General features: G+C 42.7%; 2 protein-coding genes across 11 annotated transcripts in view; both read left to right on the plus strand.

Annotated features, from left to right (window-relative positions):
- mtss2b (MTSS I-BAR domain containing 2b) overlaps nt 1–4,450 on the plus strand; it is a 38,474-nt gene extending 34,024 nt beyond the window's left edge. For 4 of the 8 annotated variants that reach the window (XM_086071074.1, XM_086071072.1, XM_086071073.1 and 1 more), the window contains exons 13-14: nt 17–239; nt 378–4,450. In XM_086071074.1, coding sequence (XP_085927200.1) covers nt 17–239; nt 378–1,186 — 1,032 coding nt within the window. In that variant the 3' untranslated portion in view covers nt 1,187–4,450. The remainder of the gene's footprint in view (nt 1–16; nt 240–377) is intronic. The other 4 variants (XM_086071077.1, XM_086071075.1, XM_086071079.1 and 1 more) reach the window with 1 other exon arrangement.
- A 5-nt stretch (nt 4,451–4,455) lies between these two features.
- On the plus strand, nt 4,456–12,758 carry LOC147176591 (uncharacterized). Of its 3 annotated transcripts, XM_086071082.1 has the most exons (3): nt 4,456–9,792; nt 10,867–11,084; nt 11,928–12,758. In XM_086071082.1, the coding sequence occupies exons 2-3, from the start codon at nt 11,019–11,021 to the stop codon at nt 12,546–12,548; spliced, it is 687 nt and encodes a 228-aa protein (XP_085927208.1). In that variant the 5' UTR covers nt 4,456–9,792; nt 10,867–11,018; the 3' UTR covers nt 12,549–12,758. The 3 variants fall into 3 exon arrangements, with proteins under 3 accessions (XP_085927208.1, XP_085927206.1, XP_085927209.1); XM_086071080.1 differs by having other exon boundaries at nt 4,456–11,084; XM_086071083.1 differs by lacking the exon at nt 10,867–11,084.
- The last annotated feature ends 2,486 nt before the right edge of the window (nt 12,759–15,244 follow it).

Here is a 15,244-nt window from a genome sequence, read left to right on the forward strand (position 1 = left end):
CGCCTGTCTTCCTCAGTACGGAGACGAGGTTCCTCCAGCCGCCAGCGACCTGGCCATGGTTCTGACCCGAGGCCTGAGCACGGAGCAGCAGAAGAGCAGCAGGGACTCTCTGCAGTACTCCAGCGGATACAGCACCGAGACCACCACCCCTTCCTGCTCGGAGGACACCATCCCGTCTCAGGGTGGGCTTCATTTTCTACGTGGCTCCAACCAATCTTTCCCAACTTTCACTCAGCTTTGTGCGTTCCTCATTTTAACCAACTTTTTATGAAATTAATAACCCATTTTTTGCATTGTTTTGTCGGTTATTCATTTGGCCCATTTTTGGGGGGTTAAATAACTTTAGAAGTGCGGGTAATGTTTTCTCTGTGCGGCAGGTTCCGATTACGACTGCTACTCGGTGAACGGCGACGGCGAAGGCCCCGACGGTCAGACGGACTTCGACAAGTCGTCCACCATCCCTCGACACTCCAACATCGCCCAGAATTACCGCCGCATGATCCAGACCAAGCGGCCCGCCAGCACGGCCGGATTGCCCAGCGGGGTCCTGGGACCCGGGGGTCACGTCTTACCCCCCCCGGGTGGCGGATCCGGCACGCCGGGCACCGCCACCATCCGCAGAACGCCGTCCACCAAACCCGGAGTGAGGCGCACCCTCTCCAGCGCCGGCCCCATTCCCATCCGACCCCCCATCGTGCCTGTCAAGACGCCCACCATTCCCAGAGACTCGCACTCGCCCGGGGCCGGAGGGGTTCCGGTCCGAGTGGGAAGCGAGGAGTGCGTCTACATGGTGGACGACGCCCAGGGTGCGCTCGATTACGTGAAGGCGTCGCCCAAACGCCTTAGCCTCCCGAACACCGCCTGGGGCTCCGGGGCGGCTCTTGAGGTCTACGCCCAGCAACACGGAGCCCTTGGCTCCGGGTCCGAAGAGGAAAAGATGATCGCCGCCAACCGCCACAGCCTGGTGGAGAAGATCGGCGAGCTGGTGGCCGGCGCCCACGCCCTCGGGGAGGGGCAGTTCCCTTTCCCCACCCTCGCGGATGACTCGACGCCGCCCGGCGCGGGGCCCGGCGAGGGCCTGGAGGGGGCGGAGCCATCCGCCGGCGACATGCTGACCACCATCAGGAGGGGCGTCCGACTCCGCAAGACCGTCTCCAACGACCGCTCGGCGCCGCGCATCTTGTGATCCGCAGGCGGGGCGGGGGAAGATCCTGTTGAACACGTAGGGAGATCTCATCGTATAAAACAAGTCGAATGAAAACATACACAAACGTAAAAAGACGCCGTTAGCGGCGACGCTATAAAATATTAACACGTTAGCGCCGTAACTCGTGTGTGTGCGCGCGTGCGCGCGTGTGTGTGTTGGACGCATGTTTCTCTTCTCTACGCTTATGAAAATCCGTTTGAGCATTTATTTCAAATCCTTCAAGGCCAGCTTGAGGTCCGTGGACTAGTACAGTCTTCACTAGTAAGACATTTAATTGTACTCGTTTGATTTTCTTCTACTATTTGGCCTACTAGCATATCATTCTCTGTAAACCACTGTGCTACACTAGCAAAACTACTACTTGCAACTAGTAGGCAATTATTTTAGCATTTATTCAATGTTCTTGATATCAGCTAAAGGTCCTCATGGCCTTGGGACTACTTTGTACTAGTATCAGTACAAAGTAGGACAACTTTGGCATACTTGTTTGGGGAAACTACTAGTGAAGCAAGACTGGACTAGTTAACTGCTAGTACTATCAATACTAGTAGCACACTGATGACAACTAGTGCAGTTTTGCCTCATAATTGAAGGCAAAAGTGAAGATCAAAGATACTAGTACACTTGAACTGGATAACCTTGACAAGGAGGCTACTAGTGACATGCCTACTACTAGTTGGGCTTATATTGTGCCGCAGTTCTTTGCTAGCTGCTTTAAAAATTACACACTAGAAGACCAAAAGTTGCACTAGTTGTGGAAAAAAACAAAACTGATTGTCTTACCTGTGAGGATGTGTACTAGTACATTTAAGCATTTATTCTGTGTGCTTGATAAGGTTTACTAGTCCTGTGAGTTTACTAGTGAAGCTAAATTGCATACTAGTAGGCCAAAAGTAGCACTTGTAGTGAGAAATAGGAACACCGTCACTGAATTGGCATACTAGTACATCGACCTTCAGCTAAAATCCAAAATAAATGCTCAAATGGTTTTCCACGTTTGCCCTCCAAGCAGAACCGAAAATGTATTGATGGGGGTCCGAGGGTGGTCCCGTGGGGTCTGATGGTCACATGACTTCCTGCTTCTTTTTGACTGAATCTCGGGTAGCTACTAGCACGGGGAGCTAACATTGCACGCCGACCTTCTGTGGGTCGGTCTGCTTGTTGGCATTGAACTGTACTAGTAGCGCCGAAGCCCCCCCCCCCCTTTTTTTTTTTTTTTTGCGTGTGTGTGTGCGCGTGTGCGCCACTGCAGGACAGCCGGCGAGCCAATGAGGCGTCTTCTCTCGCGTGTCTCGTGTTTTTTCTTTCGGCTTTCTATCGTGACGTCATCCTCCTTGCGCGCCTCCACGGGGCAAGCGGCGCGAAGCCAGCGGTTGTTACGGATGTGTACACGTCCAATATATTTTCTAGAATCAGAGAGAAGAGTGACAAACGCAGCAATAAATGTGTTATTTTCTTGCTCGCTGTGAGACGGAAAGTTCGGCGGTCAACTCGCGGCGTGCGTTTTGCAATTCCCGGAAGTCTTACCGACGAAAAAGAAGAAGAAGAGCGGAAGTGACGAGTTGATCGGTGAAGTGGAAATTAAAAACCTCCACAGCGTTGTTGTTGTTGAGGTCCGCTAAAATTTGTATTCATGTACAAACAATACGCTATTGTCAACAAAAACGTCCTTCGTCGTTTGTTGTCGTCTTAAAAATTGGAGCGCAGGTTAAATGAAAAACGAGAAATCCATGAAAAGTTGTGTCGGTTCAAAATAAGACTCGTTTAAATCCTCCAAAAGTTACATGAGTTGCAAAACAAGACTGTGAAATGCCTCAAAAATGCACACTACTGTCCAAAAAAAGTTAATAAAAAATAAAAACGTGTATTTTTGGGCTAAAAATGTATTTTGAGTTGCAACAACGTTAAAACAATGCAAGCAACAAAAATAGTTCTGTAAACTTATTATTTATTTAAAATATGTTGTCAAAATTCCCAATTTTAAATTTAAATTTTGTTTTGTTTTTTTAACAGTGCATAACTTCCTCCAGATTGTAATTGATTCAAATACCACAAAAATCCCTCATAAATTTCACAAATAAAATTAAGACTTCGTTAAATCCTCAAAGGTTTTAGAAGCCAATAAGAAAACCATAAAAATGTTTAAAAAAAATAAAAAAAAGATTACGAAAATCTCTCCAAACCCACAAGTTAAAGCAAGACTATTTTCTTTTTTTCTTTTTTAATTATTACTAATTTCATGAAGCACATGGAGTCACCTTGAAATACGCTACATAAATATTAAAAGGAGAAGACGAGCATGAATTCCTCAATAGTTGCAAACGTTAAATCAAGACGACCGCAAATCTCTCCAAAAATTGCACAGGTTCAAATATCACTACGAAATTTAAAACTGTCAATTCAATAAAATCTTGGGAGTTCAGGAAGTCAACCATAAACCCCACAAACATTTTGTAGATTACAATAAAACTGCCACCAAAGTTGTGCAGTTTCCAACAAGGCTGCCAAAACCCCTCAAATGTTGGAAGGTTGAAATAAAACGAGGAAAATCCTTCCGTTCAAACGAGACGACTGTAAACTGCAAACCGCCCAAAAGTTGCAAACTTCTCAATTCGACTGACTTTTCATTTCCAAGAAAACTGTAGCGTCAATCCCTCCTAAACGATCTGCTATAAATTCCTTAAAACAAAACTTTTGCGAATCGAACGACGAGGTTTCGTTTTTGTTGGGGTGATGTTGTTTTTTTCCCTGACAAGTCACATGTGTATTTTGATCAGACAACAAAAAAAAAAAACGAATCGCATTGTCAACTCTTAACACTTCAAAAGACAAAAAGAAGGCATTTAAATCAGCATTTATTCACCTATTATAGAAAACGAATGTAACTTTCAGACAGAAAACGGAAACAACAGCTCAGGACAGAAAAGTTTGGTGACATGATGAGGACGAGATGAAGACGTGAGTGATGAGAAAATGAAACGCGGACGTGATGGAAAAAAGGTTTGGACGTGACCGTGAAAGAGGCCGGATGAGTGTGTGCGCTTTTCCTTCATTTTTTTTGGGTGTGTGTTTTTAATGTAAAAAGAAAATAATGACAAAAGTGAGCTATGTGTAATATAATGTAGGATGTGCGGGATCGGAGGCGAGTGAACACTTCTTCGCGTTTTTTAGTTTATTTATTGATTTAACTCGCGCATAATTTAAAGAGAGGAAGTCTGCGAATCCTCCAACGGGGGGGGGGGGGGGGGGGGGCGTTTCTGTTCAGGTTTGGAATATGTTCATATGAAGCATTTCTGTGGACCATTTTGCAAAGTAAAATAAATCGCCCCCAAAATTGTTACATCAACCCAAATGTTGCTTAGATTACATTTAGGTGACCTAAACCAACCCAAAACGGCATAAGATTAATAGGTTCAAATAAGTCTGCCGGAAATCACCCAAAAAGTTGCATGGGTTGAAATAAGACAGAAAGATGAAATCAAGTTGCAGCCCTTAAAACAAGACTACCTTAAAAATCCACCCGAAATTGCAGAGATTAAAACAGACATCTGAAATCGCCCAAAGGTTGTGCAGGTGGAACTAAAACCTCCAGAAATCCCCACAAAGTGACGTAGTTTCAAATAAAACAACCATAAAGCCCCAAAAGAAATGGCACAGGTTCAAGTAAATCCCACAAAAGTTGCATAGGTTAAAATACAGCAAGTCTTAAAAAATACACCCCGTAATTTAAATTCAGCGAAGATGACCATAAACCCACAAAAATAATAAATACAATTGCAAAGGTTCACACTATCTCCAAAACTGCAAAATTGCATAAGTAAAAATAAGTCTACCAGAAATCACCCAAAAATTTCTGTAGATTGAAATAAAACGAGTGTAAATCTACCCCCCAAAAATGCAGCCCTTAAAATAAAACGACCTTAACAATTCCCCCAAAAATTGGACCTAAAACCACCATAAATCCCTACAAAATGACCGAGCTTCAAATAAAACCATAAATCCACTTAAGAAATTGCACAGATTGAAGTAAATCCCACAAAAATTGCATAGGTTCAAAATAAATCTACAGAAATGTCCCCCAAAATTGTGAAAACTGCCATAAACCAACAAAAAAATTGCATAGGTTGAAACTTAAAATAAGTCCATCAATAATCACTCAAAAGATGCGTATCTTGACAAAATAAGACTCGCGTAAATAAATGCCTTGAAACTATTTTGAAAATCCCCCCGAAATTGCGTAGATTAAAACAAAGCCATCGGAAATCACTCAAAAATTGTGCACGTTGAACCAAAACTACCATAAATCCTCGAGAAAAGATATATAGCTTCAAATAAGTCTGAATGAAAAGGAAACGACCACATCCTGAAAAAGGTTGCCCAGGTTAAAATTAGACTACCGTAAATCCCAAAGAAGTTGTGCAGGTAAAAAAAAAAAGAGAATCATGGAAATACAAGACGACAAAACCGCCATTTTTGTGTTGAAGAAGCTCCTCCCGCCCAAATAGTAAATATGGACTATATTTTTAAACATGCTGAGTGTGTTGTAATTCATGTCTGCTTACAGTCCAATAGGAACGTTCTTTGAACTTCAGTGTGTGTAGAAGCAGAAACAAAAAGGATGATTCTTCATCTTATTATTCGTTCCAACAGTAACGACGTACATGCGACACGTGTGCGGGCGTGCGTGTTAAAAAAAGAACAAAACGTTGTAAAGGAAGTTCAAAAAGATCAAAACACTGTAAAAAAAACATTGATGTTTATTAATTTCATAACTTTTTGTTCTCCTTCATGAACATGTTGCAGGTGGTCTCTTCACCCCTGAGCATATTAATTGAATTTAAAAAAAAAAACTAACCTTGTACACAAAATACAATAAGACACGCACAAGCACAATTGTACACAAACAACAAAATGAATATAAACCACGAAAACGCGCAGTTTCAAATCAATATTGAGAAGACAGTCTTCTTGGTCTTTGAATGCAAAAAACAAAACAAAACAAGGTTCAGTCGCCTGTTGCAGCTCGGACTTCTAATTTCATTTGACGTCTTCCCTTCTGTTCTTTTTTTTTATTGGAGATTTTATTTCCTTCCTTTCCCCCCGTTTGAGTTCATTTTAGTCACTCGCTGATGTAACAAAAAACGCACTGTGATGATTCCACTATTAATAAAGGTTGTACTTCAACTGTGTGCATTCATCACATCAACTTATTTGTTCATATACAGAACTACATTGACAGATATAAATTATACAATTATTGTCACTTAGAGCATTTATTCGCAGAAAATGAATGTCAAAATACCAAAAAGATCCAATAATATATTGTGCGTTCTTTCTTCCCTATTTATATATTTATTATTATTAATAGTATCGTTATTTATTATCATTAGGAGTGAGTTACGGACGGCAGTGAACTAAATTGAAACTGTACTTTTTTTTCTTCCTTTTTGCTCTTCACAAAAGAACCAGCAGAGGGCGCCCGATATCTTTAAGTGTCATTTGCAGCCCGACCGACGACCAAAAGAAGTCTGGGGGAAAAAAAAGAAAGAAAACATCCGCCACTTGGCTTTTCATTTTTATCTCAGCAAACTACATTACGTGCAGTTAAAACAACACATTTGTATTGTTTCACAGTTCTTGGTCAATGTTTTAAATGTATAAAACGAGATTGGAACATTAAAGGTGTATCTATGCTGTTGGTTATGAGGGAAAAAAGATCGGCAAACATCGGGATCGGTAGGTCAGACTTCGAAAAAATGGTGGATCTTAAAAAAAAATCTGTGCTGAACTCAATTTGTAAACGCACTCGTTATTAAATAATGAACGTGGAAAAAACGGCGGCCCTGAGTTGTCGTCGTGTGCATGATCAAAGTATGAAAGGAGCGGCGGCCGCTACGAAAGGATTGGCAGCCCGGCGTCACAAAGCAGAGATGAGAAAAACATTTTGGAGTTTGTTGTGGCACACAAAAATGTGTCATTGTCGTCGCCTCGCACGTCGGGCTTCGGGGGGTCGGTCTTTGTTCAGCCGGCGCCCGAGGACGTGGAAACGCGTCTGAGGCTCAGCGAGCGGACGCCGGGAACTCGACAGTCGACGCAAAAAAACCACGACAACAGATCAGCAAGTTTAGAAAAAACGATCACAAGATGGAGCAATTTGTCGATTTGAATTACTTTGCAATTTTGAAGAAGCATTTCTATTTTTAGGAATGTTTGATGACACTTTCAACTCTTGAGTAGTCACCGATACCAAGTACTGATACGACCAGTACTTTTGATACATATCATTTCCTCCCCAAAGACAATACAGATCATTTTAAAGGAAGACCTGTATCCCAAAATAGCTGAATGGTCAGACATTGTTTACCTGTAGTGCGTATGCGACTGGACAGCTCGTCGTGCGTAAAATAAATATTTCAGAACGTTGTACGTCCGGCGACCCCTCTCAACCGAGCACTTCAGCCGATAGCCAACATGAAATTGTCAAACCTTGGCAATATTTCATTATAACTTGCCGCTCATATTTAGCGGCATATAAGACAGGTCGCCGGCCGATACGTCGATTGCATCCAAGGAGAGCAAAGACTTCATAACACATCAGTCGCGGGCTGCGCCGGTCGATAAAACCGCCTTGATTTCCATGCGACCTTCCAGGAAGACCAATCAATGATCAGAGGCCTCAGTGGGGACGTCTTCCTGCTGGACACAAATATTGGGACAGGCCCCTTATCAATCGACCAATCAATCACGACATTCTCATCAAGTTGGGAACTTTGGTGAGCGACTTTTGTTTGTGTTTCTCAACCCGGGCGACCTTTCCCAGCACGCTTTCGTATTGCTGCCGATTGGGAGGAGTCAGCCACATGAACAAACTTTTGGGTTCAATAAGTCAAGCAAAATGTTTTTTTCCACACAATTCAACTCTAAAAACAGTTGGGTCAAAAAGCGACCATCCCTTTTTGGGTCAGTTGAACTCAAAAAGTTTCATCGAAGCAATAACCAATAAATCAAGCCCCAAAATTGAACAAAAACATTTGAAAAAATACAAATTGGGTTATTTGACACAAAGCGGCCCACAAAAAGTCGATTGCTTTGTGGATTATTTATTGGACCGACCTTTTCAATAAACAAAACACAATTATTTAAAAACAAAAAACAACAAGACCAAAAAGGGACTGACCCAACTTTTAGGGTTATTTTTTAACCCCCAAAAATTGGTCAAATGATTAACCCACAAAAACACCAAATATTTTGTAGGCTGTTTAATACAAAACAACCCCGAATCAATTAGCTTCTTTTTTCTTTTCTTTTTTTTTTAACTTAAAATATGGTATGCTTGGAAAGACACACTTTTGAAACACATTCTCCATTTTTTTTTTTTTTAATGAATGAATACAAAATATGTCTTAACTGCATTCATGAATGTTTCTGTGGCTTGCGAACGGCGCACGTCAAGCAAAAAAGTGAAAGCAAAGGAGACAGCTGGCGAGCGGCATAGAAGGAGGTCACGGCAAGTGTAAAGTGGGCCTCCGCATGCCACTTGCTGTTCTTCGACCCCCCCGGCGACGTCTTCTGACGGCTGGAATCTTTTCAGTTCTATTGGCCAACTGAGGACGCTCTCAAATTTAGAGACGCTTTCTATTATTCAAACGCAACCTTGGGAGGCTGAAGAAGAAGAAGAAAATGGCGCTTGCATCTCCGTGCAAATGCCTCACGAAGATTAGGGCGGCTGATGAGATTACGGCGAGCGAGGAAAATATAGTCGAAAGGTTTTGGAAAAAACGCCCTGATGACTACTTTGAATTTATTAACGTACACGTTTCAGATTTTTTAAAAAAGAAGAAGAAACTTTTTTTTTTTAAGTGGTTACGGTTTACAAGGTGAAGGTTTAAAGACAGGAGTTATATTTCATATTTGAATTTCAAGTCAGGGTTGGGGTTTTGAAGTATGGTTTCAAGCCTGGGTTCGAGTTTCAACGACTCTATTTGTCAGACTATAAATCACACCATTTTGTTCAGTTTGGCTGGTCCTGCGATTTATACTCAGGTGCAACTTTTTTTTTCATCTTCATGATACATGTAGTTCAAACTTATTTTTACTGTATTTTTTTTCCTTATATATTAAAACCATAGCTTTTCCTCCAATTATGTATTTACATTTTGTGTTTTCATGGCCAATTCTTACTTTATTTCTTTTTTTTCTTTTGAGGTGAGATTAGTTACTGCCGCGTGCTTGCACTTCGTTTCATAAGATGGCGCTACTTCACCAAAAGCACCAGTCAACCGCGATGAGAAAGAAGAAGAAGAAGAAAAAGTCTTGCATTACCACCGGTGGCCTTATTCATAGCCATAAATATCGATACTAAAGAAGAGGGCGCTAATGCACCAAAAAGTAATTGACAACTGTCAAAAGGAAGTAGAAGAAGAAATAAAAGACGAGTAAAAGTCCGTAGACACGTGGACGTGCATCGGATAGCATAGCATGTAGCCAGCTATGACAAGGATTTACTATTTAGAGCAGCAAGAGGCGCAATAACTGACCAGGATTTTCGAACTTTGGCTCCAATGTCACACAAAATGAGAGTTAAGGTAAGCCATTTGAAAATAATGGAAGTTTCATCCAACCAGAACTTGCAGCTGCCTACTTTAAACGGTGCAATCCGCTCACATTAAAACGACCATTTTTATTTTTAATGTATATTATACAGAAATCAGCAGCTTGGAGCTGTTTCCTTTCTTTGTAAGCACTGGGTGCCTTTTTGGGGGTACTTTGAATAACAGAAGGGCACATTTGAGTTATTGAATGGAATTGGCGTATTTCCTTGACACCCCCCCCCACACACACACACACCAAAATCGACTTATTTTATATGTTTTCTTCTTGTGATGGACTTTTGATTGAATCATTACGGTTTCAATCAAAGAGTTATTTTGTCAAATTTTGGTTAGTGTTTGAAAGTAGAGCTTCAGATATGGGTTAAGCTTGAAAATGAAGATTTCAAGAGAACATTTAGTCGGTCAAATGTGGATGCCAAGCAAAGATAAGAGTTTCCAAGTAATACAATTGCAAAAAAGGGATTCAAGTCAGGATTGTGGTTTGAAACAAGATATTAGGCTTTGAAGTCTGGACTAGGGTTCAAAACAGTATTTTGTGAACTACCGGTAGGGAGGGTTTCAAATAAGATCAAGTCTGCGTGGAAAAAGTTTGCAAATTGGGTTTTGAAAGCATTAGGAATTAAAAATGTAAAATTTCAAGCCACATTTTGATTTTATAATATAAATCCCAAGCAAGGGTTGGGCTTTGAAAATTAGAGGTTTTAAGCCCTCGTTGTGATTTTCAACAAATGCAATGTTTCAAATGAGGGTTTAAAGTTAGTATTTTGATTCACGTTGTTCATGTTTCGGAAGCTATGGTTTCAACTTCAAGCCAAGGTTGGGGTCTCATTTTTTTTTTTTGCCTTAGGACATAGCTAGGGGTTTTAAACTTTGTGTTTCAAACAAAACCAATCATTTCCAGATGTTTGTCCAGCTTTCCTTACCCAGCTTGCAGTTCCACTTCCTGTAATATGCTTGGCACTTCCTGTAATATGCTTGCTGTAATCCTCTCATAACTTACCCCCCAAAACCGATATCTGTGACATCACCCCTTGATGGCTCTGTGAGGTCACGGCTTCCAGCCGCAGCTCGCTTATGTCAAGGAGGCCAACGCAAGACAACGGCCGGATGTGCGCGCCTCACCGCCCCCCGCCACAGGGTTGGTTTTCTTGCGGGACCTCGCGACGCCCGCCCGCCCGCCCGCCAGCGTAAGGCAAAGCATGAACGTTCTCAGCAGCTTCTTCAAGTGTCAGCTCTTCAATAAGTCAAAAAAGAAAAGGAAACAGGTAGGCTGACAACAGTCGTTATGGTGCAATAAAGCTCATGTCAATATGCGACCGGACATTAAATATCCATCGGAGGCACAATAATTCTAATGGTGCATTACTGCTAGATATTGTATTCAAAATATTGTAAATATGATAGAACGTGGGAGGTTTACGGTACATTAAGTAGCAGCTAGTAGGTCATTAAATAGGATGTAAATGGCAATAGAGTTCTGATGTTCGAGTAGGCTTTTCCTGACATTTTTTTCGAGTCACTGCTCGCTAGCCGTAGTCTGTCGGGAGATTCCACGGCGTCAGGGGGATCCCGTCGTTCAAAGGTATTCATTTGTGAGAATTTCCAAGGCATGATATGCACCATGGATTTCCGAAGACGGTCATCAGCAGCTGGTGAAAATTTGGCACGGCGGTGACATTCCCAAGAAGTGGACATCCGTCCAAAACTGAGGAAAAGACGAGAAGCCTACGGGCTGCTTTTCTTCTGCTGGAACTGGCGCCTTAGCCACGGTGGAAAGAATTACGAACACTTATAAATTGCAGACACACACATTTCAGAAAGCAAAAAACTGTCAAGAAAAGCCTACTCAAACAGCTGAACTTCATTGGTGGTTATTGACTTGCTGTGTGGAGGTTTCACTTTAATGTCTGTTGCGTTTTAGCGGTTCATGGTGACAATGGCGGAAAACGTTTCATCATAAAAACCTGTCATCTGAACAGGGGTGTGTAGACTTACGATAACCCCTGTTAAGAAACATGGAGCTTGTCTTGAACCAAGGCGGGGTTGTGGAACCGCGGGTGTAAATAATAGACAACCAAGCAAGCCTTGCGCCTTTTGGTCTTTTCTAGCCGCGTGAAGACGAGTTCCCGGACAAGAACGATCCACCCCAGCGCAATTCCCAGCTCGGCGCGACCCCAGACGGGCTCACCGCTGAAGACCGGGTCTCCCAGGGGTCCGAGGCCCTCAAGGAGAACTTGTGGCTCAAGGAAAAGAGCGAGAAAGAGTGGCGCCAATGGTTGTCGGTGCGGGAGAAAGAGAATGCGCGTTTTCTGAGCGCGCTGCAGATCGTGCAGGACACCGTGATTGCGTTCCGTGGCCAGCTAGAGGGCGCCAAACGCAACATGGACGCCGTGGCGGCGGACTTGCGGGCGCAGATGCTCAGCATGCAGGAGAGCATGGCCGCCGGGATCGTGCAACGGGACGAGCACATCTCCAAGCTGGAGAGGCAAAATTGCCTTCTCACGGGGCACGGCGGGTACGACGGCGGGTACGACGGCGGGTACGACGGCGCCGCGCTGGACTCGGAGCCTCCGCAACACTTGCCGTACGACTGCTACTTTGCGCCAATCCCGCCGCCCTTCTTCATCTTGCGGCCATCCGGCCCGCAGTACCCCATGCCCGACGGTACCTTTCCGTCATACCTGCAGCCTCCCTCCGATCTGGACTGCCGCTCGCCTCCTTTTGTCTGATTTGATTAAAAAAAAAAAAAACACACACACAAATGTGATTCCAGTTTTGCTTGAAATTGCGCGGGAATGCTAAGAAGCTGAATACTAAGATTTGAATGCATGTGCTTATGTAAGTAAATTGAAAGATAAATCATGTGAAAATTACAAATTTTTAACTGTCGTTAAATGACAAATTAATAAAAAGAAAAATTATAGAGAAATTATAATCCATTTCTTAGTATGATGGTCAGTTGGTATACATGTAAATCACATAATGGCCGTCGATACGTTTGGAGGTGGAATTCGAACCTGCGACCTCCTCGTTACCGGACAATGCACTTTAACCCACTGCGCCACTGAGCAGTATCAGACACGTGGTAATGATGATAAACTGTATTTATGGAAGTGGGCGTGGAAAGTAGTACTGTACTTTGTAAATGAATTGGGAAAAGTTTATATTTAACGTTAAATTGTGCAAATACTGTAAGTAGTGTGAAATCAGACAATAAATAAGCGGGAAATTTTGAAGCTAATTGAATCCGGTGTGAATCGGAAATATTATGTGGGAGTTGTTACACGGCAAAAACATGGAGAATAAAAATCACAATAACATTCCCACAATAACAAACACATTTCCAATTAGGGTTTTAAGTTAGAGGTTCGAGACAGGATTGGGATATCAAAATTGGGCTCCAGGCCAGCATTATGGTTTCATACTAGAATTTAAAGAAAGCATTGCGTTGGGCTTTAAAGTACAGTTCTTAAGACAGAATCAGGAGTTTGAGTGCCGGGTCAGGATTATGCTGTGCGGTGAGGGTTTCAAAATTGGGAATACAAAACTGGATCAAGGTTTCAAGTAAGGGTCTCCAACCAGGATTAGGTTCTAATGTTTGAATTCCAAGGCAGGATTGTGTTTTCAAGTCAGCGTTCAAACTCGGCCAGGGTTAGGCGGTTCAAATTGGGCTATCAAAATAGAGTTCTACACCAGGATCAGGGTTTCAAATTAGGCTTGGGGTGTCAATGCAGGGTTTGGGGTTCTGGAGTTCCACGTCAGGATTCTGATTTGCAACTGAGGTTTCAAGTAAGAATCGGGCTCTCAAACCAAGATTAGGGTTTCAAATAAAAATTCCAAATTAGCGTTCGAGTTGAGGTCCACGTTTGGGTTCGATTTGCATTGACAGTTTCAAGTAAGAATTGTGAATTGAAGACGGGATCAAGTCATCATTTTTAAGACCGGTTTCGGGTTGCAGAGCAGGATTTTAGCCACTGGGTTACATGCTTTCAAAACATGGTTTTGGGTTTCAGTGTCGGGTCCAGGCCAGGATTTGGGGTTTGAAATGACATTTAACATTCCACAAAGTTGTTGCAAAAGTTCACTTTACTTTGAGGTCTGCATCATTTTGGAATGCCCTGCGATTGGCTGGCAACCAGTTCAGGGTGTACCCCGCCTACTGCCCGAAGCCAGCTGGGATAGGCTCCAGCAACCCCCGCGACCCTTGTGAGGACAAGCGGTACAGAAAATGGATGGATGGATGGATGGATGGATGGATGGATGGATCATTTTGGAATATTTTCACGCAGAACACAAACAAGGAGGTGCGAATGAAAAGTTTGCGCCCGCCGCTGTCAGAAAGTATTTGGTTGTGACTTCAAAGCGCGTTTGTAGGCGTTCCGGCATCATCTCCATATTCATAACGCTTTGCTATCATTAATCTTATTTTTGATACGTGCGTGTGATGTGCATTGCGCTTCCTCTCAGCATTCGGTGCGAGCGGCGGATGAAATGAAAATGGGAATTGGGCACCAACGCGGCGGCGCATGAATCTTTTTCGCATTTGTTCTATCTGGCTGATCTGTGTTTATCTAAAAAGAGGCGCGCAGATGTTGGCTCACCTCTTCGTCTTTGTCTGTAATTTAAATGAGCTTCAGCGGCGTGAAAACATCCCGCAGCATCTGCCCGACGACAACAACAACAACAATACGCTGACAATCTGCAAATAAAGCCATCAAAAATTCATCACAAGTGTCGCTAACTTCTGCCCCCGAAATAACTCGTCTCAAAGACATTCATCCACTCGCGTCGTCATCCAATTGTGGCAGAATCAGGAAGGAAGCTATTTTCCGCCATTTTTGTTGAAATCAGATGGTTTTGGTTCATGTGCTGATTTGTTTTATGAATCAAACTATATCTTTAGGTCCATTACTCGTATGCAAGAGCGACCAGATATACCGCATGTAACATATGTTCGCCGTCACTCACTTGTGGATCATGAGGTTCGAGGCAAGTAGCAGGATTAGCGGTCGGGCTAAACGGTCAACGACGTCAGTGAACAAAAACACACTTAAAAGGAAGACGCTTTATTTTTTTACATTTACATGCATTGAACAAAACACTCCAGTTATTTTTTTATTTTTTTCCCAATCAAAAAAAAGTACCCTATTATTCTTTTAAAGCTGCAATATGGAACTTTTTCCCTAAAAATTATTTTTACTGTAGCCTTTTTATTTGACCATTTATGATTGAAATGTCGTCTAATTAGTAATTTTAACACCTTAGCTGTTCACAACGGGTACTCTTGCAAGTTTCAGGCCAAACGTTTTCAGACTGGATTCGGGTTTGAATTTCCCGCGCTCTGTCTGCGGATTCCTTCCTGGGTGGAGTTTGCATGTTCTCCCCCGTGCTTGCGTGGGTTTTCTCCGGGTGCTCCGGTTTCCTC

Source organism: Leptonotus elevatus, chromosome 3 (genome assembly GCF_054856555.1).
Source record: "Leptonotus elevatus isolate MCC_2025b chromosome 3, RoL_Lele_1.0, whole genome shotgun sequence".
Classification (NCBI taxonomy): domain Eukaryota; kingdom Metazoa; phylum Chordata; class Actinopteri; order Syngnathiformes; family Syngnathidae; genus Leptonotus; species Leptonotus elevatus.